At 42.6% G+C, this 27,835-nt stretch overlaps 1 protein-coding gene across 1 annotated transcript; it reads left to right on the top strand.

Annotated features, from left to right (window-relative positions):
* Positions 1-4,819: 4,819 nt before the first annotated feature.
* On the top strand, positions 4,820-27,488 carry fstl1b (follistatin-like 1b). The gene is made up of 11 exons (XM_084544327.1): positions 4,820-5,066; positions 5,221-5,277; positions 18,300-18,401; positions 18,514-18,643; positions 20,633-20,665; positions 20,978-21,108; positions 21,989-22,107; positions 22,483-22,595; positions 23,779-23,889; positions 24,002-24,096; positions 26,056-27,488. The coding sequence occupies exons 1-11, from the start codon at positions 5,064-5,066 to the stop codon at positions 26,095-26,097; spliced, it is 936 nt and encodes a 311-aa protein (XP_084400453.1). The 5' UTR covers positions 4,820-5,063; the 3' UTR covers positions 26,098-27,488.
* The last annotated feature ends 347 nt before the right edge of the window (positions 27,489-27,835 follow it).

Raw genomic sequence — 27,835 nt, 5'->3', positions numbered from 1 at the left:
CCAGCTACATAACTGAGATAATGTGGCCTCGCTTATCATATACGTGGTTTCATACTGACCCAAAGGGCACTTAAACCTGTGTCAAAGCACGACAAGTAACTGGCGAGACATACACCGATCAGGCATAACATTATGACTAATATTGTGTCGGTCTCCCTTGTGCCTCCAAAACAGTTGTGACTCATCAGAGCAGAAGAGGACACGGGCCTTCTGAGGGTGTCCTGTGGTGTCTGGCAACAGAATGTTGTTAGTGGGGGCCTTTGGGTCCTATGGGTTGAGGGGAGGGGCCTCTGTGGATCATCCCACAGATACTTGATCAGTTTGGGATCTAGTGAATTTGGGGGTCAGGTCAACACCTTGTGCTGTTTTTCATGTTTTTTTGAATTGTTCCTAAACTATTTTTGTGTGTGTGTGCCTGTGTCAGGCTGCATCCTGCTGGGGATGGCTGCTGCCATCAAGGAGTGTCATTACTATGGGGTGGAGGTGCCTAAGTGGGTGGTACATGTCTAAGTAACATCCACACGAATGCCAGGTCCAAAAGTTTCCCAGCAGAACATTGAATTGTCACAAGATGATCAATGTTATTGACGTCTCCCGTCACTGGTTTTAATGTTGTGGCTGATCAGTGGATCCATTCCTTTTCATTGCCTGAGTCAACTACAGTCCAGGTTCAGTCTCTCAAAAATTCCCTGTTAGTGTTTGGATTGCTGTCAAATACGCTCCTGGTCATCCCTTCAGTTTCAGTTTGGCTTTAAATGCAGCCACTTCACCTGACAACCTGAAGACGACTGTCATTCTCCCTTCAAGTGACAAACTGAGCAACATGAAGATTAAGTTTTACGATACACTTCCTGTTGTGTGCTGCCACTGGTGACTTTTTCTTTTGTATAAATCTTTGTAGGTTGTCAAAAACCCTGGCCCATGATGTCCTCTTGTGGTGAGGGAAGGTGCAATGTAGACAGAACATTCAAGGTTTGTAGTAACTACATCACAAATAGCTTTCAGTGTTTCTCATGCAGCCTTGCCATGCATTACTCAAGGCCCAGTAGCAAATGCTTTGGAGCCCGATACAGGTCCTTTACTCCAGTATTTGGGCACCTATGTCCTAAACTTCTTTTTATGTCTTGGCACAACTTTCTTTTCGTCTGTACATGGAGATTAGAGCGACCAGTATTCATGACAGCCACTACACTAACCAGACACTAACAACAACCAACCTGCGTGATGATCGGCTGACCAGTACTTCAGACCCTTCCAGGTTTTTGCCTCCTGGTGTGCAAGAAAGTAAATGACATAGCAGAGAGGGTGTGGGTCGATGCTAAGATAAAACCAAACCTTAATCTCTCCAACAGCTGCTTACCAAGGTCTCCAGTCATCATTGCATTTATTGTTTTGACAACATGTCCTTCAACAGGATGATGTAAAGAAAATAGGTTCCTTGGCCATGCTACTTTTTCTAGACCAGACGGTGCATTGTCTCTTTGTCCCACCTTGTGGTACCAAGTAATATTATGTGTGGGTAGTTGTTGGCGCTTGCTGGTTAGCATGCTAACTTCAGTGGAGGTTTCTGCAGTGCAATACTAAAAGGCGGTTTAGGCTTCTGTGTAAATTTGACCGCAAGACCACAAGAGCTGTGATTTGCCCTCTTGGTGGTAACGTGTTTCAACTTTAATATTTCCGTCTTCTTCTCCATCTCTGCAATTTTTGAACTGATTGTTTTGCATCAATAAAGATGGAACACATCGAGGAAAAGGTTAACTGAGGAGGTTCGGCCATACGAACATCATCCTTGAAAGTGAAGCAGGAAGTAGAAACAAAAATGAACCCCAGTGGCAAAAAAGACACAGCGCTGACTAGTGTTTGGATGGCTTGTTACAGAGCGAGCCAGACCGATGAGTGCACAAGTATAAATGGCTCGTACTGGTGCTGGCTACGTGCGTAGGTTACTGAATCTAGTCCCACGGTACCTTAAATGAGCCTTTACATAGATGTCATGGCCATTATTTCTTCGAATTTTGTTCAATCTTTCAGAAATCTGACGAACTACATCCTTAAAAGAGTACTCTACTGATTTAGCATTGCATTTTTGTAATGCTGTCATCTTGCACAGTTTAAAAAGGTTTAAAATCTATGAAACAAGTTGTTCTGTTTTTCATTCTTCTTGCCAAAATCTGTCACCTACAGTTCCCTAATGACTACTGACAGTTTAGTCGGACATTGCTCCATTAAGTATTAACATTTTCTGTCTTATATTGTTTTAAAATAGGGTTGGTTGGCGAGAAATAAGGCAGAATAAGTGTCAAGTATTTAGTCATTTCACCATAATGCCTAAGTTTACCTTGGCTCACAGGTGAAGTTAAGTAAGGCAACTCCCAATGGGAAGCAGAAAAAGAATATAATCTCTTCTCCTCATTTCACACTGTTTCCTGCATGGCAGGGAAACAAGGAGGCAAACAAAGGTCATTGAACAAGTGAGACAATATGGAAAAATACAGAATATCCACCAATAGTGATAACCACTGGGACATATACAGCAAGTACATAAAACTAACTTCAGCAAACAAAAAGAAAATATATTTTTCCCCACATTTTTCACGCCTTGTTATTCAACATCAGTGCAAATGGAAGCACAGGAACACACACTATTACAAAAAGCCCCAGGGTTTCTAATAATCACAGCATCTGTTTAAATAGGTAGATCTACGCAAAGGGGATGAAGTTATTTATAATAGATGGCTCGCAGTGGACAGGAAAATCATTCAACCTCTCCTTTCTGTTCAGAATCCAGTGTACCGCTGCGTTCAATGCCTCAGACTGTCCTTCTTAATCACTCTTTAATTACTCCTCGATGGAGCGTGCACAGCAGTGGTAGCGTGTAATCCAGCATTACTGAAAATCATAGGAACCACGGAACATGAATCTTTCAGCGCATGATGTAAAAAAGGCCGTCCTATGGAGGATTTCTATGGATGTGCCATTGGAGCTGCTGAAGGACACCGCTGTAAATGGACGTGTTGTTGCTTGAATTGCTTTTTTGGATCAGTGATGTTCCAGCTATTCAAAGGACAACATACATGAGCAATTAGAGAAGTGAAGGGCATGCAACTGAAAACCAAAACCATAAATCTTATCCCCTTAATATGTGCTCATTCACGTGCTAAAATCTTAATCACCTTGTTTACATGAAACTCCTCCCATAAAAATGGCCTTGTACAGTACACTATTTGTGCAAGCAGATTGCTGCGTTGCAAGCCATAATTATGTTTGAACGTGTCAGCGCCCCTAGTGGTCAGAGCAGTTATATCAGGTGACCAAGTTACTGGGATGAAGTTTGTGCAAGCTGGGGTCTTGGGGGCAGATGGATGGGTTGGCAAAACATTGAATTCTAACCAGCTTTGATTTTCATGTGTGACTTAACTATAATAAAATTTTTGGATTTTGTGCTTACATGGTACAGTTAAGTTTTCCCATGTAACTACTGGTAATGTTTGCATTTATCTTTCAGATGTCCAGTGGAACAATTTCTATTTTACAAATGAAGGGATTTTATTTTGAAATTGTTAACATGTCAGCAGAATGCATCAATGATGCACTACTGTTATAAACAACTTAGCAACAACAAGATGTAATTGCACAGTATGATAAACAGATGTGTTATTTATAGGCCTGTTCATTGAATATTATGCTTTGTGGGCTTAAATAATTATAATAGGTATTATTTTTTTATAGACTGGCGACCTGGGATAGGCTCCAGCCTCCCTGCAGCGCTTCACAGGACAAGCAGTTACAGAAGATGAATGAATGGCTGAATTTTCTTTCTTTTTTTAATGAATGACTCCTGAGAAAGTTGTTATTGTGTACAAGCTCCATTATTAAAATGTGAATATTCAAGTGTGATCCGTCGCGATCTGTTGCTGTTCATTCAAATTAGCGGTCAGGTGAAGTAAAACCTATTTGACATGAGGTTCTAGAAATGTACATGCATATGTCACACACATCTGTATGCGCATATACATAAATAAATCTGTATGCACATAAACAAATTGCACAGTATATACAGTACATCATTCACATGTAAACACAACTTGACATTAGAAGAACCCACTTTACAGACAGGCATACAGTATCCATACAGCTATAGTATATTAAGTAAATGTGGCAGAAATGGAGCCTATCCCAGCTGTAAATATAAATATATGTAACAAAATATAAAATATGAACAAGTGAGAAATACAAGATGAATAAATAGAGATGTTTGGGCATCACATGTGGTTATCAGTACCTGAAAACGCAGAAGGCACATTTTAAATATGGCAGATCTAAGATGAAGTGCGTGTTTGTACCTGTTTTGTGTTTTGACTTAATCCAGCTCTCCTTAACCCTATTTTCAACAGCAGCAGGTAGCAATTTTCAATAAATACATGCGATCAGACCGAATTATTCCACAAAAGCTAAACATTTGGAGATTTTTCTCATGTGTCTGCATTTTCAAAATCTAGTGGAAAGAAAAAGTTAGAAAAATACATCTTGTATTATTTTAATAAGCGCTTGTGCATAGATGTGCAAGTCTGTCAGTGTGTTTTTGGATATGTTGGCCCTCAGGGGCCCAGAAATGAGCTGATGCAGCTTTAAGTAGCTGATGGAACCGTTCCATTGGAAAACAGATCATTCACAATCCAGTGGGAATAACATTAAAAAATAATGGATTTCACATGAATAATGTGAAATGATATCCATAAAATCCAGGTGGATAACAGTGATTTACACACACAAAGTAATCGCAGAAATTACCTTTCTTGCAAATTATATTTCATAAAACCATTTCTATTCACGCACAATACACAATAAAACACAGTCAAGCACACATATTCCCTGGTTCCTCCCCCTCCTCTACTCCTCTGTTAACGTCCTCGGAGGACTCCAGACATTTTCATTGGCCGCGGCGGTGAGAGAGGAGGAGGAGAGACTGACGGACGGGCAGGAATTCCTCAGCGCTCCTCAAATTTCTTGAAATCCCGGACCCTCTTCTCGACTGCGTCCTTCTCCCGAGCCGCTTTGACAAAATGGTAATGCAGTAAACAGAAATCAGGGATTCTTTTCTCCCCCACACAAGTTTTGTTGTCCCGTGGAACTGCTGCGCAAACGGGTTCGTCGTCCGCTTCTCATTTGTTAATTCTTTCCACTTTCTCTTTTTTTCCCCCTTTCTTTCTTTCTGTCCAGATGTTGCGAAGTGTCGCCGTGCTCTTTCTCCTGGCCGTGGCTCTCTGCAAGGCGGAGGTAAGTTTGACAATTTCAACTTGACACGGATTGTTTGGTCGGGGCTTGTTACTGGCACCAAATGTTTTCTCCCATCCACACCAAACACTTTGAGGCCGTTACGCGTTCAGATCTGTCCCTCTGGGGGTAACGCGCAGCACCAGGCTTTTTTTTTTTTTTTGTTCACAAAAGCTACACCAGCTTGAACACATCTGGAAAAGGTCGGAGTCTGTGATCTGAGACTCCACGGCGCAGTGGTGAAAATGAGCTATGTGGGCACAGATGGGTTTACAGAGACGATATCTTGTTAGGCTATGGCAACATATTCATCTTCTTAAGGAGAACCAATTACACCATTAATGTTTGCACTCTGCACAATTATGAGCTTCATTATAGAGACAATCTTACTGCAACAGAAATTGTCTCTGGGATAATGTCTTCCACTATAGGGACATTTTTATCCAAATCATTCCACATGTGATGAAAAAAGTCTATAGTGTTTTGTTTTTGTCTGAACTGAAACATTTTGTCTTCTGCCGTACGGGCCGCGCGCACACACACACACACACTCGCCCTAGTTGTTTGTGGAGTTGTGAAGTTAACCGCACGGCTAAAGCTGCCATTAGAGGAGGAGAGTGACAGACAGCCGTGAAAAGGAAATAAAGGTGGGCGCTCGGTGTTTGTGTACATCTCGCCAACCCCTGCTCTCTCTGGGGTTTGATGGCCCTCTCTTCATCAATATTGTAGGATGTTTTGGTGCGAAACGCTCTGCCAACTGGCAGCTGCTCTAATGGCACACAAGCACGGCATTTGGGTGGTCACTCTGGGGAGAGCGTGTGTGTTTGTCTGTGTAGGGGTGGTGAGTGTGCTCAAAGGTTGTGAGAATGCTCACCTTATGCGTCTCGCACTGCGGCGCTAAGTAGCCCCGGCCTCTGAGTAAACACAGAGGTAATGTGCTGTTAGATTAGCTGGCCTGATGGCGCACAGGGATGACCAAAGTCAAACGGCAATAAAGTTAAGGCATTCGCACAGTGTGACAAACACATGTTGTTTCAATATGACTTATTGTGGATTTAAATAACTATAAAACATCCTAATTTGCTTGTTACCAAGCGTTAGCGATAACACATTCAGGTTTTTACCCTAAATATGAAGCTATATCCTACAGGCAGTTAGCTTAGCTCTGCATAAAGGCTGGAAACAGAGAGAAACAGCTAGCTCAGTCAAAGGGAAACAAAAATCCAGCCGGCACCACCTCTAAAGCTCACAATTCGTAACAAGGATTCCTGGAATCTCAGCTGGTCGCCCGGCAACTGGTCCCAGCCGAGAAATAGCTAATCCCTCATAAATTCTTGAATAGTTTCCCCCCCCAGCTTTGTGCTAAGCTAAGCAAGGCTAAACAGCTGTGGCTTAATAATTATCGCACAGACGTGACAGCTGAATTTGTCTTCTCATTAACTCTTAAGTTAATTAAGTGCTTCCCAAAAATGCCCCCTTGAAGAAATACAAACACTCATACCAGGTGGCGTTTGGTGACCTCGGTGGACACAGCTGTTGAACACCTGGCTTTGTGCTGACTCCGCTGTTGACCCGAGCAACAATTACAGGAGGTAGAGATAAACATGAGAGTGACTTCAGCCCGATTAGAGTCCAGATTTTGCTTGAAACCAAACATTCGAGATACACCAAATGTTTGCTGCCTGCTCTAACTTTATGGCTCAGTGCAGATGGCTATTAGTGTCTCATCTGCAACAGCATTGCTCACAGCCTGACGTGCGGGCCTTCCACTGCCGCCCCTGTCTTTGCCTGCTGGCTGCTTAATGTGCCATTGTGTGCATCTTTATTGAATCCCTGGCCATGATGTGTGAGGTATGACCCGGCGGGGAGAGAGCACACAGCAGACTGTGTACCCAGGAAGTCAATGGAGCAGTATTAGAAAGGCCTCTATTCTCCAAAGGTAATTACCTTGATAATATATGGCCTGTTGACTGACCGTGAGAAGGGCCTGAACTTGCATACCAGTGCGCTGTCTGAAGGAGGTCAACACGTTGGAGCAAAGTAGAAGCGAATCTGATGAGTTTATGTATGGTGTGTATCCTTGGGTTATGTTGAGATGATCCGTGTTAAATTTACTGTCCACACGGCACAAAAAGATCTGGAAAGATTGATGAAAACAGGATTCGCTGTGTGTGGACTAATGTTTTTTTATTCGCCTGCATGAGTGTACGCTATTAAAATCTGGACAATAACTCGTGATTTATTATGAAGGCTGTGTGCTTCCTGGGGTGAGAAATTGCTGTGTTTGAAGATAAGCTGCTCAGAAACTAAGTGTGGCGGGGAGGCTGGGGTCGAGACCCAGGGAAAAATTCTGTGTGTTTGTGTCTGCAGGGGCTGGAAACGAGATATGCATCTTGTGAAAAAAAAAACCTCAAACACTCAAACACACCGGCAGCTTGATATGCAAAGGAGGTCGGAAGCAGGCAATATGAAAGTCATAAGGGTTTGTAACCTCAGGGGACATGTGCACGCATCTTTGCATATAAACACACAGAGGAAGGAGTGTTTCTGTTTGTTTATCATCCTGCATCATGCGCCCTGACTGGGTGGAATGACACAGTGGTTAATTTAGTTATCGGACCTCTGGATTTAGAAGGATGGAAAAAAACAGATGCCAGGATGCAGTGAGCCAACAAGGCAACAAGACAGGCTTGTCTCCTCTAGCCCAACAGCTGAGAGGATAAATGAGACAAAGTACTAGAAGAAACTGGCTCCCTTTGTAGTGGCCCTGGATCTGCAGCGGGCTCTGATTGAGCCACGGCCTCTCAGGCACCCCGCCATGTTGCCATGTTGATGCTTGTTCTTTCTCATTCAAGGTGGGCTAAAAATATCTGCCCAGGTGGAGGGAACATGAGCATGAGGGGACACTGTGTCCTCTGTCTGTATCAGCCTGCTCTAATTACTGAAGCTCAACATCCAGTCATGGATCCTGCGCAGGGATTGTGGCGGGCAGTGAGATAGAGTGATGTAAAACAGAGAGGAGATGGAGCCACGGTCGTGCAATTATAGCAGGGGAGATTGGGAGTGAGGTAAGACTTGGCTGTGTAGTGAGGGGGTAGGGAGAAGAAAGAGTGGGTGTGTTGTGTTTCATGTCCCTGTAGTGTGTTCTCTTCACTCTTGGCTTGGCTTAAAAGGAATCCTCATTTAGCTTACCAGCTGTACGGGTGTCTTATCATTACCGGCACTCTGCACTCAAAGGCACTACACACATAAATTAACGCACACTCAAATGACAAAGAGCAGCACTAAGGTCTACTCACAGGGTTTGCAAGAAAGAGGTAAACAACATGTCGTGTATGAATTTACTCATACGTACTGAAAATAATTAAATACATGTATCAATGGAAAGGCTTAAAATCAGTTTAGTCAGTGATGCCTCCTAAATCCCACTTTTCTTCCTTTTAATCCCACATGAGAGAGTTTTACATATACTGAACGTCTTTTACGTTCAGCCAAACAAGTTCACACGAGGCTGATTAAGCTAATCAGCGCCAAGCCTTTATTAATAATAATGATAATAATAATAATATATTTGTATTTTGTCGTAAATTATGTCTGTGGCGACTTTCCTGCCCTGGTGCACTACATCTCCCATCAACAAGTAAAGTTTTCCAGGGCTTAAAACCCATAGTCACGGACGTGGAGTGGCCTTCGATAACTAGGAGTGTGGCGGAGAAACAAAAGTTACTAATGTAACCAAGGTTCTATGAATTCACCATTTCTAGCCATCATGGAAGAATGAAAAGGAAAGTTTGGGACATTCCAGATAAAGAAGAAACTTGGCTTATAGATGACGATTCGCAGTCTAAACAAGAAAGCGAGGAAAAATGTGCGCTTTTCTGGTTTGAGAGCGCTGAAAGAAGAGAAGGGAATAAAGGACTTCAAGTTGTAGGTATGATATATTGACGGTGTTTGTTTAGTTTCACTGCAAGAAGGAGGAGAAAAGAGTTCTGCAGTGCAGCTTTAAGCCCACAGTAAAACTGTTATAGTCGTTACCGTTTGTGGGACATAAATTGTGATAAGATAAATTGTCAAAAAACACGTCCTTACATTCAGAGTTCGTCCTCCGTTCAGTGGCCTGTGTAGACAAAGCGTCAGGAGATCAATTCCTGCATCTGCAATGTTGTCTGCTTGGTGAAAAGAGGTCGCTGTAGGATGAGTGATTATCCATCTGGGATTGTTTTCTTCCCTCATTGACCAGAAAGCCAAAAAACTAAAGTGGCTCTTTCGAACAGTTGAAAATGTTGTGATACAGGAAAACCTGCAAGACAAAATGGGTTAATTTACCATTTTCCGAGCGTTGTACTCTCTGTTTGTGTGTTGCTTTGTGCAGCCACCACTGCTGACAAGAAACTATTTTGCGTTTCAAGGTGAAATGACAAAAGTGTCCTTGCTTCAGCCTCGGTATTGTGAGGATTTGTTGCTTTCAGTTTAGCGTTCTGTGTAACACTAAACTGAATATAATGAGATATAAGCTGTACGAGACAGTGATGGACGTTTTTCTGGTGTTTTATAGACCAAACAATCAGCTTAGAGGCTAATCTGCAGCTTGAATGACAATAAAAGTAATCACGATTCGCAGTGCGTTTCTTTTTCAATTTGAAAGATCAGGGCCACATTATTTTCATATTCTGGGAAACAGTGCAGCCATTTATTTGAAGCGTCGCCAGATTGCGATGCGTACCTGTCCGTGGGTCGTATTTCAAAATGTGAGGTTTTGTGTAATAGAGTTCTAACAGAGGCCAGACTTAATTTAAACACCGTTTTCATTATACGCTACTGAGTGTAGATTGACGGCCCAGTGATTGACGGATTGCCAATTTTTGTGTGAAAGAATAGTGCGGGTCTGAATTCATTTCGAAGTGACTGAATGTGAAACAACTGTGATTGTCCTGCACAAATTCACAGCAATAAATTACCAAGAAATGATCATTTGACAGGCGCTAAGTGAGAGCGAATGCCAAGTTCTTAGGTTCAATCAACACTGAATAGATGTAGCCTCGTCTCCCTTCACTCTCTAGCTCACAGCTGGTGGACGTTCCAGGCCGTGGTTGCCTTGGTAACCCTCTTGTATATCAAGCAGAACACAAAAATATTGCTGGAGTACGGACACAAGTAGCTCTTCTGGCCGTCGCCGCTCCTTTCATCCGACGCCCCGAGGCCTGCATGCGATCGTCATGGTGAACTCGGCGATGAGAACCAAGGTCGTGGACGGTGTTTCCCCGTGGTAAATGTTCAGGGAGCTCTGTGCTCCCTGTGCATCGTACATCGGTTAACTGTGTCAGTCACTCTAATTTGGGTGTTCGTCTCTGACTTGAAGGGATGTGACCTCATTGTCACAACTCGGTGGCGATTGCTCTTTTGTGGTTTCTTTGGGTTCTAGCGTCTTCCTGCGTATGTGTCCCTTGAATTAATGTGAGAAAAAAAAGAAAAAAAGACAATGGCCTTCGTAATTTCCCCTAATTCTCATGATTGTCAGTTCTTCTACGTGATAAACGGACCATCCCCCAATTACATTCTAGCTTTCTAAGAGCAGTGTGGGGAAAATTACAAACATGCCCAGATAGAGCTTATTAGAAATGATGTGAATATTTATATCACAGTATTAGAGAATATAAAGGCCCGTTCTCAGCGTGTTTTAAACGGCCACAGACACCAAACTCACCCTGCGCTCTGTAAAAGGGCCCATTTCCTTCTACAAACAAGTCCCAGCCATCAGCCCCAATACTGGCCTCACAGAGGGAGCAAAGAGTGGAGGGCAGAGAGTCTACTCATTCCCCCGGCCCGAGCATGAGTTTAGACCCTCCCTCCTTCTCACCCTCACTTCCCCTCTCGGAAAGAATGCCAAGGAAAGAGTAGGGGTTGGTAAAGGAGGGGTGAAGGTGACAGACAAAGTGGGCGCATAGAGAAAGTTTAAAAGGTTTGACAGGAAGTAAGAAAGTAAACTGGTTTAGAAAGAGGGGGGGAAAAGGTTAAGTTAGAATAGATGATTAAATACTGAAATGGACAGAAATGTGGACGAGAGGGCAGAATGACAGCAGGCTGAACATGGGAGAGGGAGTCGGGGGTGGTGCTGTGTTCACAGCATTTTATGTCCTCTGACGTTTTAACTGCTAGCAGATGTAGCACTGCCCAGACCGTGACTTATTTCCTGCTTTTCTTTAGCGTCTCGCTCTCATATTTACTTTCACCTCTCTCCTTTCGTTCGCTTAATTGTGTCTTCCCCTCTCCTTCCCTCTTTCGCTTCTTCTCATTCTCGCTTCTTTCAGGGCGTAGTTTCTACACTTCAGCTGTTGAACAACGGGGCCGGCGGGTGTAAAATAAGCTGGGGTGACATCATCTTGTTGGCGCATTCCTTTCACACTGGATAAGGAAGAATAACAGTGCGAACCGGTCGTTACCCAGAGTCCCTTTGTTTCTGCGGGGTTAATCTCAGACCTGGGCCGTTTGAGACCACCCACAGAGCTTCTATAGACCGCTCATATCTTTATAACTAATTAGTCTTACTTTGGTTTCATTATTCTGAGGAAACGTCATGCCATTTCTGCTATTGAACCATCAATCCATTGTCATATGATCCGTGAAGACCTCGCCAAGCGTTTGAGCTCCAAGGAAGCACGGCAGTAGTGTGGAGGCTCCACTTTATGTCTGATCTCAAGAAGCTGTCAAGTAGCGACGGGTTTGATATGAATGAAGACACAGCTGAATAGATTCAGAGAGCGGGTGTGAGAATATAGGGTTTTGAATTATTGAGGCCAAACGCTACAGCTTTTCTGTAATGACCGAAAACCAAAGCCGGTGGTAGTCTGTGATGTTTCTCCACTGTGTGATGGATTTAGCCACGAGCTCCTATAAATTCCATAAAGGAGGAAACTGGATCATAGTTAGCTCACAGTGCGTGGCGTGAGAGTGGTTCTCATTCTTCTCTGGCTGTGCTCCATTTCTCTTCTGGTAAGGCCCGCTTAAAGAGAAAGAACAGTGAGGAGGAGGAGGTCTTTATGGGAAGAAGGAAGCAAGCGACTCACTCTCAACTCTCCCTGTCCTCTTTGCTTTTGGCATGAGTCCTGCGTGTCTCATGAAGCTGAAGAGTTTTGGACAACTCAGAGCTGGAGAGACATCACGGGGAAAAGCCGAAATGCTGGAAAGGAGGGGAGAGCAGAGGCACACCTCTCTGACCCAGATACAGAGGAGATTTTGGCTCAAGGCGAACTATGTCGGACCCCAGCTGAGGCACAACACAGCTCAGGAATGCAGCCCCCCTACCTTCTCATTCTCCTGATTAAACTCTCTTGCCTGTATCCGTCTCCTTCACATCTTGTTTTGCTTCTATTAATCAGTGAAAACATACTGATAAAACACCAGGTTGCATTCTGCGGGCGAAGTCGCCCTGCTGTGCTTGCATTTGTCCGCCCATCTGTCACTGTGAGTCTCTCTGTCATTGTCAGTGACGCTTACTTCTTCAAATGAACATTAGTTTACACCTGTGTGTAGGTCTACGATGGCCAACCAGTTCAGGGAATACATTTAAGTTGGATAAAACGATGGATACCACTCTCTCTTCAGCTAGCAACTTAGCTCAGCATGGACAGGAAACACGAGTTAACTGCTAGCATAGCTTTGTCCGAAAGTAAACGGCATCTCTAATTTGAAAAGCATTTCCTTCACCCAGTCAGTTCTGGGGACTTCCCAACACATAATTCAACCTAAACCCACAAGTTGTTATGTAATCTTTTGTCTGTTTCCAGTGATTTAGCTAAGCTAAGCTAACCTGTTGCTCAGGACGGCCTCTTGTTTGGCTCATGGATATAAGTTTCCAGTGTTTATCTTCACACCCAAATCTCACCAAGAAAGCAAACAAGTGTAATTTCTAAAGTGTCAAATGACACCTAACCTACGTGGAAAGACCCCCTCAGCTGCAATCTTACATTCATCAAGTTTTTCTGGTTATACGTAACAGCTTCAGAATCTCTAAATGACAGATTGATGCCTTCAGACCACATCTGGCAGCTTTCTTGACTTGCTACGTGTCATTATTATAACTCCCTAATGTAATCTCAAAAATAAATTATTTTGTGAGGGCGGGATTAGTCAGTCTTTTCCAAGTCAAAACAACAGCATTTTTTGTTTTGCTTAACTCATTATTTTACCAACGGAACCACACGGATACAGAGTTGACTAAGATATTATATATAATATGCCTACTCATGTACAGATGTTGTCTCCTATAGATGTTGATGCAACTCTCCCGTCGCCCATTTACATGGCAGTGTAGCAGCACAGGGAAGTACAGTCTCTACAACGAGCATACAGTACTGAATCAACACCTATCTACCGCAGCAGAGAGGAGGGGAAAGCTCAGTATGAGGAAAACTGCACGCTTGAAGTACTGGATTGAATTAACTGAAGCTGGATCGAGCCGATTAAACTAATTTTTCTTTTATTAATAAAAGGCCACATTTGGTGTTCAGTGCACAGATTTTTTCGAAAGTAGCTTCCATTGTGCTATTTGCCACAGTAAGTGTATCCAGAGCAGGCCATTTACAGTCTGTAAATCAATGTTTTGCATGCTAATGAGGGGCAGGGTGCATTGTGGGAATGGATTCACAGTGACTGTAAAGTGACATCCGCCGCAGAGAAGCATCGATGAGCTTGCTAGATCAATGGAGCATCTCCGAGACGTACTCACACACACCCACACACACACACACACACATATACAAAGCATGCACATGCAAGTGGATAGGTTCAGCTGTGAGTGTGTGATGACAAGACCAGAGAGGCATCCAGATAGATCTTTTAATGTTTTTGCCGTGTGCATTTTCTTCCTCGCTGAAGCAAGAAAATAGAAAAAAAAATTGGCTTTTCTTTAGTGAAGCAAGAACACATTGCCCTTTAACTCAAACCTTCCTCAGCATGGAGTCATTCAACATGTGGCGATTGAGAAATTGACTTCGGGTTGCACACAACCCCGCCTTCCCTCATCGCCTCCTACCTGATTCTTAATATTCAGGCCCTCTTCACAAACTTGTGATTCTTTCCTCTCACTTCTCACTTATGTCCTCTCCTCTGATTTCCATCTAAGCTCTGCAAGGCCAGTTTTGGTTCACTGATGCGTCTCTTGCAGCTGTAAAAGGGCATGGCACTGGGAATAGGATGACAAGACAGAGAGAATTACAGAACAGCAGAAATTAAAGCACACTTGAGTTGATCTGAGAAGCTCCATCCAGAGACAGAAAGATTAAATTGATGCACTGAGAGTTTTTGGGGGGGTAGGAAAAAAAAACACTTAACATTTAATCTTCTTGAAACATTTAAATAATTTCATCCCCTTGACAAAATGACTAAAATAAAAAAAGAGCATGAGCTGTGAAACGTGACTGCATACAATCGGCGATATGCTTGAGGCAGCTTTCTACTATGACTCAACAGTCATTTACCATAGCACCGTCTTCCATTATTGGTTTTAAATGGGAGAGAATGTATCATTTGTCACCAGTGAAAAATTTATGTCATTTAACTGGGACACCCACAATGGGTGCGTTCGCTCTGTTTGTGCCTTTATTTCTTATGTCAGCTCTGCTGGCAATTGGTTTAATGAGTATGTTTTCACGGATTGTAATTATGGTGTAATTTGTGGAGAATCCTTGTCATGTATGCTCTACAGTTAAAGGGATATTTCATAGTGTTTATTTTGGGAAAAATACAGGCTTGCTGTTTTGATACTGTTCTCATATGTGAAGCTGCAGCCAGGAGAAAACAGGACAAAAAAAGAAATCAAATTCATCTGCCAGCACCTTTAAAGCACATTACACATTATATCATATCACCAAGCAATAACCTTTGTGGAAACATTGAACTACCAAAAACCGCAGGTCCCAGAATGGCCACTTGAGGCTGATAATAAAAAAATAGTCCATGCCATAGACAGTTTAAAGATGGACAAGGAAACTGCTCCTCAAAAGTGAAGCCAAAGCAGCTAGAGCTCCCCCTGGTGACTGGCTGCAGTATAGGTCATAAACTCCACCTCCTCCATGTTAACAGGATGAGACATTAAGACTGCAAGTTGTCATGCCAACCGCTCCGTGAAGCAGTCACGTAGTTAAATGAATAAGTACTGTCTATAATCCAACATTTCCTTGTAACTAGTGGAGGTAGAGCAGAGCGTAGTATTAATTAAACGAAATCGCAAGTGAGTCTGGAGGAAGTGCGGGCGGGTCATCGAGATCACGTGGCTCCACGTTGCTCCACTCTTCGAACCGTACTAAGTCTGGTTACAAAGTTGCAAGATGGCCGCCGCCCGTACCCCCGGGAAAATAGTATCAGTTTGGCCAATGCAAGGAAGTGAGGACGTGTTGTCCATATTTATATACAGTCTATGCTCAATGCCCATAGAGCACCATGTTTAGATGTCCAACTTTACAACAGAAATAAACATGTTCACGGCCTGGCACAAAAACATTTTCATCCCTGTTGCTCTGTTCATGCGTTTGACAACTTTATAGAGGGTGAATTTGAGTGACTCCAATTTTTGACTCCCATTGGCCAGGAGTTAGGCAGAATAAAGCACTGCCAAGATGGCAACAGCCAGCGCCAACCACAACGACTTTGGCAAAGCTGTTTATGACGTAATGGTCCGTCCCATCGAATAATACTGCACATATCTCTATTGTGGAGCTCTCGGTTAACTGTTTCTCCCTGCTCCTCATGAAAACTGAGCTAGCTCCAGGCTTTAGCTTTGTATTTATCATACAGATCTAGATGTGATGTGAATCATCTAACCCTGAAGCAAGACTGGTCTTCTTTTTAAGAAAAGAAAATGTGATCACGACACGCTCAGGGCTTTCTGTTCCATAATCACCTAAAACATACCATTAATATTTGGGTACTGCAGTTTTTTTGCTACTAATTAATCTTGTCTAGTTCTGGGTATAAGTGGAAATGATGTAGAGGAGCAAGAGGATATTGAAACCTGCATTCTGTTAGCCCTTTCTTCTGTTTTTTTTTTTTAACAATTTATGACTAAAATCAAGGCTTTAGGATGCTAGTGTGCTTGTGAACATACTCACTGATGGTGTGCGTAATGGGGAATGTCTGCCCACTCCTGTTCACATCAACAGTGAGAGCTCCAGGCCACATACAGGCATGATTTATGACCACATAAGGCAGCCTCCCCCGGGTTGCTGAAGGTGACATTACAGTCATTTTGTCCACAGTTTTTTTTTTTTTTTTTTAACATTGTTATATGTCTGTATCAGCCATAAAAATCTGCTCTGCTGTGATCTCATTATGGGCTCCATTTGCATCGCTTGATTGACACTTCTCCACAATGGGAGCCTGTATATGCCCTCGCTATGGCAACAATCTACTTAAATCGGCTGAAATAAAGGGCCGCGTGCCTCTGTGTTCATTAGCTAAATGTCAGGGATCCTCTGCCGGTTCTGCTCGGAGAGAGACGGACAGACAGGGCTCTACGTTTGCGCCGCATTTCATCTAAGGAGTCGATCCATTATTCATGTCCTCACTGGAGGTTTCTACAGGTTTCAGCAGGCCTCTAACCCATCTGTGTCTAACAAACTCAATTGTCCAACATGCTTAAGGCCACGGGGATTGCTTTGAAGATTTTCCATGACCTCAACTTAGGAGTGCAAGTGTGTGTGTGTGTGTGTGTGTTAAAACCATGCATAGAAATGAAGTCAATCGCCACAAGCTCTCTGCTCTCACCAGTTTTAAATTAAAGTTGCTGCATTGCACGTGAACCACCCGTCCTCAGCCAATAGATCCGTCCTGTTGTGGTTTATCATTAGTTTTTTATTAAAGTTCGGTCACAACAATCTACCCACAATTTAACCTACATACCACACCGTGCACTCGTGGGCTTGGAAGCCAGCTCACGTGCAGTCAGGCAGAGGGGGCCAACTTTCTGTCTGCTCGTACAGGAAGCAGAGACTTAGGGTGGAGGAGGAGGAGGAGGAGGAGAAAAGATTTCATAGAGCATGGGAATGGGCCCAGAGGAAAACACAGCTCAGACTCCAGATGTGGAAACACCCTGTACACACACACACACAAACACAAACACACAATCAGATACACACATATGTACACAAAGACTCACAGACAGGGAAAGGAGGAGGTAATGAGGGCAATAAAACAGCTCTTGGAGCTCCGCTTGGCGTCTTGTGATTGGTCGGCCTGTAGCTCTGGTGAGCTCATTTTTTGAGTCTGCCTCCTCGAACGCGCAAACACAAAGAGAAAGCATCTATGAGAGAACATGGAAGTGATTAAATGTAACAGAGAAGAATGTCTAAGTGAAAACTCTAGAGGCGTTTGAATGAAAGAAAGGTGGCTGTTGTCTAGTTCATCTAGTTTGTCTGTATGATTCTCATCCCGTCTCTGTTCTTTGTTCCCGCTGCGCTCCGCTGACTTCTTGATCCAACTCCGGCCATCCCTTATACGGCACGGCTGTTATAGAACAAGAATAAAGCAACAACCGGGACACATTTATTTAAATCAAGTCCCGGAAACACTGAGGCTTTTTATCATGTCGGTGATTAACTTCATGGTGTGTGCAACCGCAATTAAAGAATTTGTTGATTGAGCCACACCTACAAGTGGTTTCCGGTTAATTGTCCCCTAATTATTTCTTGAGTGTTTTGCTAAATGACAGACAAGCAGATGCAAATAAATATTCTCCCTCGTAGAGTTTAAAAAGTAGTGTCGTGTTACATCAATGAGCCTTTATCTTGGATGTCATCAGAGGAGAGAGTCAGTCTAAGGAGCAGGAAACTCTCTCCATATCTATGTCAGATCATCAACTTTGATTATCTTGATGTGAAATGAGATCTTTGCGTTTTGAGTTCCACATGGAAGTATATGTGTTATCTGTTTCAGACATGTGAACTTTAAACAAAAAAGTTAAAAGTGCAACAGCGCCGCCCTGTGTGTGGAACCACCCCAGACTATAACGAATGTGTTATCTCGTTTTCCAGGAACCGCAGAGCAAAAGCAAAGTGTGCGCCAATGTGTTCTGCGGCGCCGGCAGAGAGTGCGCCGTCACCGAGAAGGGGGAGCCCAGCTGTCTGTGCATAGAGGTGGGTGCTGGGTTGTGTGTGGTCCTGCAGCTCAGCGACATCACCTTTCACGCAATAAATCAGACGATGAGTCGGGATAACATTTGTCACCCTGTTTTTTTTTTTTTTTCAGGCCTGTAAGCCCCACAAGAGGTCAGTGTGTGGCAGCAATGGTAAGACCTACAGGAATCACTGCGAGCTCCACAGAGACGCTTGTCTGACTGGCCTGAAGATCCAAGTGGCTCACGATGGACACTGCCAGGGTACGAGCAACAGCACACAATTACATTTTTGACAGAATGGTCAAATCACCACACGATCTTGCTAATTTTTGTCATTTTTTTGTATTGTAGATGTTAAAAGTTTCCTCTTGACCTTCATATCAGTGTTTTCAGCTGATTTTTCCAAAGTCACTTCTGCACTGTCAATGAATTATACACATACATGTGGTTAAGGACTTAATAGCGTTAATAGTTAAAAAGATGTCCTTGGCAAGATGTCCTAAACTGTTCCGATAGTCAGATAGGTCTGGAGGAGGTACCAGGTCTGAACATGAATATTCTCATTATTATTTATGTTAATGTGTATTCAGTGTGACGGCACAAATTTTATTGGTGGGTATGTGGCAGCCGCAACAGGAAGTTATCTGCCAATACCAAGCAACAATTCAAAACCAGTGGTCTCTTATTTTTTTTTTTTTTTCAAAATTAGAAATACTTAAGTGTATAGATGATCTCATTAGGTGAAATTTTATTTAAGTTAACATGAGATCAAGGACCGCATGGCACTCAAGTTGCATTCTGTCATGACTTTGATTTTATGTAGCAAGTAGCATAAATAATGATTTATTATTATAATTATTAACTGAAAACCTGTTATTTTCTGCAGATCAGTCACTATCATCAGACCAGTAATACGTTTTTATAGTTTGGTGTATTAGCATCCCTATTACTGCATCCATTGTGAGGAGTCTGGTGCAGGCTACAAGCTCAAATATGATTGTCTGACTTATTATAGTTATACTATCTTCTGTCTCTAAACCTTCAACGTTTTCCAGGCTAAGGACCCCTAAACTGATGTAGAGACTGATTAGGGACCCCCTACTTATGTATTTGTGTATTTAAAGACATTTAAATTTATGTAAAAAAAAAAAAATTGTGACCCCCATGCAGTACCTCGACGGACCCCCTAGGGGTCGCGGACCTCCTGTTGAAGACCTCTGCTCTAAACCAATGGTATTTCATCAGACTCAATTTTGTTAACCCTTTATGGGGCACTCATTGAAATACTTGGAAATTCTAAATTTCAGCCATAGAGTGTTATTGTAGAGCATGTGATTTTTTTTACTTGAACATTTTTAATTTTCATGGCGAAAATAAATAATTAATGGATTTACCATATAAGCGGTAAACAAATGTAAACATGTATTTAAACCATTAGAACATAAGTGCTAATTCAGGCGCTTGTCAACATACACATTATCACATTAGATAACATTAGGCCACTTCTTCATGGTACCTAATAAAGCGTAATAACGCAGAGGTGGACCTTGGAGACCACATTTGACCCTGATTTGACCTGAGAATGTTGCCTTGATCTTTGCTGATTGGCTGCGTGAAAACCACATGCTTCTAAACCTCACTGAGAGGCACAGGGACGCAATTTCAAATCTGTGCCTTAGTCACCAAATATGGTTCCTTGCCCCGTAAAGGGTTAAGCATAAAATCTCATTTGCAATGGATGTGAGGAAAAAAAGGGTAAAAAAAAGTCTGCCTGGCACTGTTTATATAAACGATGACATTTGTTTCACCTGACAAGCGCTGATAATCTGCGCGTGTGCGCGGTTAATTGAGCTGATTAGTGAGTGACCTCTGAACTAGCACATATTCAGGAACTGATAGCGCGAGGTGACTGGGTTCATAGTCGGTCGCCAATCGGCTGTTACATTCACACCCCTCGACGTGACTCATCTATTAAAACGCACATTTAATATTAGCGCCTTATCTCGGATAAACTTTCATTTCTCGCACTCGACGGCGTCGCGCTAGCTGTGGCCCCACCGGCCTGAACATTGATCACTGGCAGAAGAGGTAGCCGGGGGGAGATCGTTATGTCACTCTGCCCTCTTTGCAGACCTTTGGCCGAGCGTTCAGTGACAGCCACACTTTTCTCCATAAATCTGAATCTTAAGGCAGTTCATTTGATTTTAACTGCACTGTCATATTCTTTGTCTCTTTTGTAATCACCTTTAGAGAAGAAAACTGAGCAAGCCGCTGCCAGCCCAGGTGAGTGTGTGTGCATATGTGCATTCATGTGCATGCTTCCTATTTTTGCATGTGTATGCATAAGTAAAAAAAATCAGTTCAGTTCAGTTTTAATATTATATTTAGATTGAGGTCGTAATTCAAAGATGGGTTACAACAGGTAATTATGCAGTTATGTGTGCAATGACCTTTTTATGGTCCCATGGACGTAATGAACCTGGAAATTCTGGCATATGCTCAACAGGACATGGTTCAATTGTAAGCTCTCAGGATGGATTTTATTCGATTATTTATTAATGCTGTTGACCTTTGGAACCGTTCCCACCCCTGCAGTGGTGTGCTACGCTGCCGACCGTAATGAGCTGAGGAGTCGCGTGATCCAGTGGCTGCAAACCGAGGTCGTCCCCGACGGCTGGTTTGCCAAGGGGTCCAACTTCTCCGACACCCTGCTCAAATACTTCAAGGTGGGCGTCTTTTCTCTTTCGCCGCACGGAACGACAGAACTGACCCTCGTCCATATTAGTGCCATAAATCCTCAGCGACTCTTTTCACACAAATGCCGCAGTTTCTTTGTCCGTGTGGGCCTCCTCCAAACAGCCTTAAAACTACCTCAGTCTACACCTTATTATTCCTCTCACAGAGCTTTCAAGCATGTCAGCTGATGGTTATAATTCAGTTTAATGAGGATCTCTGTTCTGCGGAGGAGGACCCCTGCCTCGCTGCAGATGGTTCCTTGAAAAAAAAAATTGTATTTATTTGTATTTATTTATTCTGCATCATGAAAATGTGCTGCACATTTCATGAGTGTTCTTACTGATAATTTTATATGGCGCCTCTTGATTTTTTCCGCTTCGTCTGTCTTGCACAAACACTTTACACGGTCGTATAATGGTTGAATTATCTGAAAGCTGCAGAAATATATACTGTTTCAAAAACCTTTGTCGAGCTGCCCTGCAGAGACAGAATTGCAAAGCCGATACACCGGATTATACAATATTTGACTGCATATGAAAAATGACTATATGAATAGAATCTTACATGCTGTAATGCAACCTCCGCCTCATTTTTTATTATAATAAATGCCAGAGGGGAAAATGAAATCACTTAATATTAGAATTACAGGATGGTTGTCATGGTAAGTAGTGTGCACTTAGTATTTCTCATGCAAATTTGCTAGTTGCCTGGAATGACCTGCCTGTCAGCACCGCTGATGACTAATTCCAGAGTGAAGGTTTCACTGTACACAGACTGATTAAAATATAATGTGAGAAAGAGTCTTAGTCATATTGTACAGTCCTGATACGGTGCATTGTCGTTAACGGGTTTCAATTTGTGCGTCTGCAGTCGTACGACAACGGTGATTCTCAGCTGGACTCCTCCGAGCTGCTCAAATTCATCCAGCACAATGAGTCGGTCGTGGAGCTGCAGTCTTATGCAGACCAGGAGAGCAACAAGCTGCTCAGGTCAGTGTGTTTACGACTCTGCATGCTTACACAAGTACGTGTCAGAGGGCAAGGTTGAGCTTCTGTTCGCATTTTTTTTTTCCCCCCGCCTTTCTTCTATACATTTTCTTCTGCTTGTACAAACTGAATCCTATCTGTGAGTTGCGTTGCTATTTTAGGGCATGCTGTATGAATCATTAAACCCTATCTGGGCCAGAGTAAACATTACCGAAGGCCCCCTGTGGGAGCCCGTAGAGGTATAAACACCTGTACTCTGTGGAATAAAACCTTCTAAACTGATTACAAGTTGTAGAGTAAGTTTCTGTAATGTTCTGTTGTCATTGTACAGTATGTAGCAGCTAATAATTATTCTGCGTGTGCATTTGTGCTTTCCAGGAGCCTGTGTGTTGATGCCCTCATCGAGCTCTCTGATGAGAACACCGACTGGAAGCTGAGCTTTGATGAGTTCCTCAACTGCCTGAAGCCTGGCTTCAACCCACCAGAGAAGAGTAGGCTTAAATTTATGTATGCTCTGACACAATGTAACACATGTACACCGATCAGGCATAACATTATGACCACCTTCCTAATATTGTGTAGGTCTCTCTTGTGCCTCCAAGACTGACATCAGGGAATGGACATGGGCCTTCTGAGGGTGTCCAGTTGTAATGGGGGTCTTTGGGTCCTATGGGTTAAGGGGAGGGGCCTCTGTGGCTTGTTCCAGTGCATCCCACAGATACTTGATCAGTCTGGGATCTAGTGAATTTGGAGGCCAGGTCAACACCTTGTGCTGTTTTTCATGTTTTTTCCTAAACTGTTTTGTGTGTGTGCCTGTATCAGGCTGCATCCTGCTGGGTGGTACATGTCTGAGAAGGTTCGGAGATACAAACATTTGTATGACTTGTCTGTGGCGAAATTAACCCGACTGGCAAAAAAACACCGCCTAGTGTTTTTTACAGAGTTAGCCAGACTCACAAGCGCACAAGTATAAATGGCTCTGGCTGGTGTAGGCTACGTGCATTGTCACAAAATGGTCAACGTTATGTACTTCTACTGTTAGTGGTTTTAATGTTGTGGTTGATCGGTGTACACTATATACTGTATGAGCAGTGACAGGAGCTCAACAGTGCAGCCTCGACTCACTGCGTACTGGAAATGAGCTGCTGCTCTTTTCAGAAGAATTTGAGACACTCTCCCAGCTTTGTGGTCGTGGCTCCACTCTGGTCTCAATATATCTGGGGTAAAGTTCACAGGAAGCCGAGGCATTGCTCCGTCAGGCGGGCACTACAAAGCACTGAAACCTTGAGCTTCTCCACATTCAAGGACATACTCACGCAAACGTTTGATTAGCTGACTGTTTATTTTTAACTTTTTATTACTCCAAATGACTGTTGAGGTAAAGAGAATAACACACACCTTAAACACTGCAGTTTTTTGTTCATTTTCTCTAATACACATGCTCAATTCTGCTTAGTGTAGGTGTTAGCATATTTGCTGACTCTTTATGAGTAAGCTAAAAATAGCCAAATGCATTGCAGTTAATCTACAGAGTGAATGATGTGGCTTTCTGAAATGCTGATGAGTCCTTGTCATGGAAGCTGTTATCAGTGCAGCGCTGTTTTCTGTTATCATTCTGCTACAGTCTATTATTTGAGGTCTTCGCTGTTTACCATGTCATGTGTCTCTCTGCAGAATGCGCCTTGGAGGACGAAACGTACGAGGACGGAGCAGAGACCCAGGTGGAGTGTAACCGCTGCGTTTGTGCGTGCGGCAACTGGGTCTGCACTGCAATGACCTGCACTGGTGAGTAAAAAAAAAAAAAGGCTGAAAATGAGCCTCATCCTGTTTACTGATGACGGGAATGATTTGTTTTTCGAACGCGAAATGACTCTTGACTGCTTTGTTGTTTGTGCAGATAAACAGGCGGCTGTGGATGAGTCAACGGATGCTGGAGCTGAGATGACTGAGGAGGAGTGGAACCTCCGTGTGGCTGAGCTCAACAAGCACCAGGTCTGTGTTTGTAATCTGAAAACTAAATGATAGAACACATCAGTCTCATTAATGACAACATGATTTGAAATCATCAGCGTCCCGTCCTCTTTGTTTCACCAACCTGTAAATCTTAGTTCAGGAATTTTACTTTTCAAACCACTTGGCTGTGTTACGGCTATTGAAGTGTATTTCAAAACCCTCATCGCTGTCCGCTGCTCAAACGATTCCACTTGGAATCATAAAATAGCATCAGTGAGAACCATAAGCTCGGTGTCTGCTTTTCGGTTCCTTCAGGACATAACAATGATTGCTTGCGATGTGTTTCTGGACAAAGAACACTTTGAGTCAAACTGCTCAGCCAGCAAAATGCAATCCACAGAGGAGATGGTAGGGGTAAATCTTTATGCGGCTGTGTACCGTCCACACAACACAACACACCGCAGCTCGGCGTGCCCTGGCTTTCAGTGGCGTTATTACTCCCGGCATAAAAGGTGACGCAATCAATCATAAACTGTGAAATAAAAACACGTTTTCTAAATTAGATCAATAAAACCGTGTTGTTGATATGACTTGCAGGGCTGACGGCACATAAAACGAGCCAAAGAATCACCAACAGTTTCACTGCCTTACAGATATTCAAAGGGTGAGATTAACTGAGATATAGTTAGTTATTCCTAAGAATGAATGACTTTTTATTAACAAATTAAGACTGAGATCAACACAAGCAGATGTAAAAAGTTCTGGAGAACTTGATTAAAATAATAAAGTATGTCACTGAATTGCGCATAGAAAGCTGTTTACTATTTTTGTAGCATGCGTGCGGGTTGGCTTGTACTGTATGTGTAAATGACAAGGCAGTTCTAGGGATCTGGCTTGAGGCCATTGCTGAGTCAGCAAGGTCATGTACTTTGTACCCCCCAAAGAGCAGCTCAAAATGCCTCTGTAAACAGATGCAGCTCTGTGGGTGCTTATGCGGGCGTACACCAAAGTGACCTCCAAATTTTAAAACGCAAAACAGTAAGTTATATGTGTATATCCAAAAAAAAAGACCTACTAGGCCCTATTTTTATTTTCTGTGGCTATGTTGCAAGTTCATAATAAACATGGCTTAAGTTAGCATGTGCAAATATAAATTCAGGCTTAAAACTGTTATCCACCACTATCCACAGTATCCACCGTTGTATATTCTGGTGATCTTGTTTTTTTATATGGTAATTTCCCTGGACCTTATTTCTGGCATAAAATGCGGTTGTTTACTCACCCATATAACTTTTGTGTAATTTGTACGCCTTTGGGAGATAATTAGATCTGCGTATATCCATGTAGTGGGAGTGACTGGGGCACCGAAACGCAGCCTCTAAATAACGCATTATCTGCCGTGAAACTTGTTAATTTCACCAATATTTTGTTATCGTACGCTAGTGCTATCCCCCGTTGTAGATTGACCTACAGACCACGGATGATGTCTTCTGACCTGGATGATGTTGTCTCTGAACGCCGCGATGGTCGGCTATGTTTACCTGTAATTTGCTACTGCTAGTTTTTTTTGCAACATGGCTGAATATTTTTCTGATTCTGAAGTTGTGGACGAACCATAGGTAGGTCAATCTACAGACCCCGGATGATATTATCAGCTAACTCCGGACTCAACGGGAAATAGCACTAGCGTACAATAACAAAATATTGGTGAAATGAACCAGTTTCGCGGCAGATAATGCCTTATTTAGAGGCTGCGTTTCGGTGCCCCAGTCACTCCAACTACATGGATATACGCTGATCTAATTATCTCCCGAAGGAATACAAATTACACAAAAGTTATATGGGTGAGTAAACGACCGTATTTTATGCCAGAAATAAGGTCCAGGTTGTAAAAAACAGTAGTTCCCCTTTAAAAGCCCTTAGTTCCTAAAACACACACATATTAGTATTCGTGTTGAACTATATCTCATGTTTTCTTTTCATTGTTTTAAAATGCAGGAAACTGTTGAGAAGATGAAGGCCAGCACAAAGGAGGCCTAAGCAAGGACGCAATGAAGTTCCATACTTGATTTACCTTTCAGCCGTGTTATTAAACTGACTTTTTCATGTTTCTCTGCTATGATAATTATTATACATTTTTTTACCGTGTTAAAGTGTTCAATGTTCGTTAGATTCAGGGGCTACCGGAGAGTATAATCTGATTCCCCTGTGCGTCAGTACTGTCACGTTTGATTGTATTACTGCGTCCCCACACTAGCCGGGGCTATTTTTACTACAACCCTTATATTTTTACAGTTATTATGAAAAAAAAAAAAATACTGTCAAGTTGTCACTGTTTTTGGGATATGGAAGTCACTGTTTGAGAAGGTAGTGAGGTTAGGGGGTTACTTGTTCAACATGAGAGAGGTGTCTGAGTGCGGAGATAGCTGACTACTTGATACCTGGTGCAGCATGTTTCTTTACACCCTCAGGTCACCAGACGTTGGGAAAAGAAGGTAACGCTCCTTGTGCTTTTGATTTTGTTGCCATTGAGAACTGCCATAGAAGGCCACTACTTGACCATTGCACTTCTCTTTCTTTCTCCTTAGCTTTTTTTAGGCTTTAGTTTACCAGAAGGCTGAATTTTATTTGTATCTTAGTGCTTAAGTATAATTTTGCTGCAGAACAATTTGCTTCTATGTAGAGTATGTTTTTGGCTTGAGTTAAAAACTCATTTTGTTCCCGTGTTATGCTTAGGCAAGTCTCTCTGGTGCTTTTTGGTTAAACATTTCTCCGTGTGTATCTTACATTTCTGAGATAACGTCATTTCCAGCTTTCAGTCTGGAGCAGCACAAATGCACCTGAGCTAGACCTGATCTGAAAATAGCACGGTGAAAACTGAAACCAAAGTCTTGATGAAGTGTTTGAATAATGTACAAACTTCTCCGGGTAAAACATTACTCTGGACCCAGCAACAACACTATACCTGTGCTTTCTAAATCACTCTAACAGAAGGACTAGCCTGACTGTCAGCTAAAGTAGCTTAGACGCATCGATAACTGGGTGCATTGAAAATGTGTGTGTCTGTGTGTGAGCGTGCTATTAAAGTGTGGTGCTGAGAGTAGTTTGGTTTGTTAAATGTATTGATTTGTTTGAATCTTGTATCTAAATTTGGATGTCTGACAATGAAAACCAGTGCCTTAGACCTGCAAATGCAACAGGTTTCTGCCTTTGCCTGCACACAGGTCATTACACCACGTGGCGTTTCAAGAACGAGTGTGCTTCGCTGGAGTTTAGCGGTAAACCAGTGCTTTGTGACTCTTCCCTGATAAATATCTGTGTGAAAGTTGCATTACTAGGTCAAAACTACATCTTTGTATTCTACTAAAAGTGCAGAGACTGTAAGGAATATGTATGTATGTATGCCAATAAAGCCCATACACCACAACAGAGCTTTGTCACTTTATATGTGTGCTTTTGTATGACACTGCCAGTGGAAGAAAAGGGTTTACCTTGGAGAAAGATGAATAATTACCGTTAGATAAAGCTATTCTATCGTCTAAAAAGAACAGGAAGACCAATACAGCAGTGTTGGATTGGCTGTCACTGTACTTTAGATTTAAATATATATATTTATTAAAGCACCTCTCAATAACACTTTTTTGTGTTCATATACCTCAGGTCAGGAAATCAGTGACTGATTGATGTTCCAAATAAAAGTACAATCTATTTACAGTCTTTGGCTCTAAACACTGCATACAGTTAGGTCCATAAAGGTTTGGACACTGACACATTTTTT

Source organism: Chelon labrosus, assembly GCF_963514085.1.
Source record: "Chelon labrosus genome assembly, chromosome: 5".
In the NCBI taxonomy this organism is placed as follows: Eukaryota; Metazoa; Chordata; class Actinopteri; order Mugiliformes; family Mugilidae; genus Chelon; species Chelon labrosus.
The sequence above is the reverse complement of the archived record's forward strand: the minus strand, read 5'-3'. Positions and strand labels throughout refer to the sequence as shown.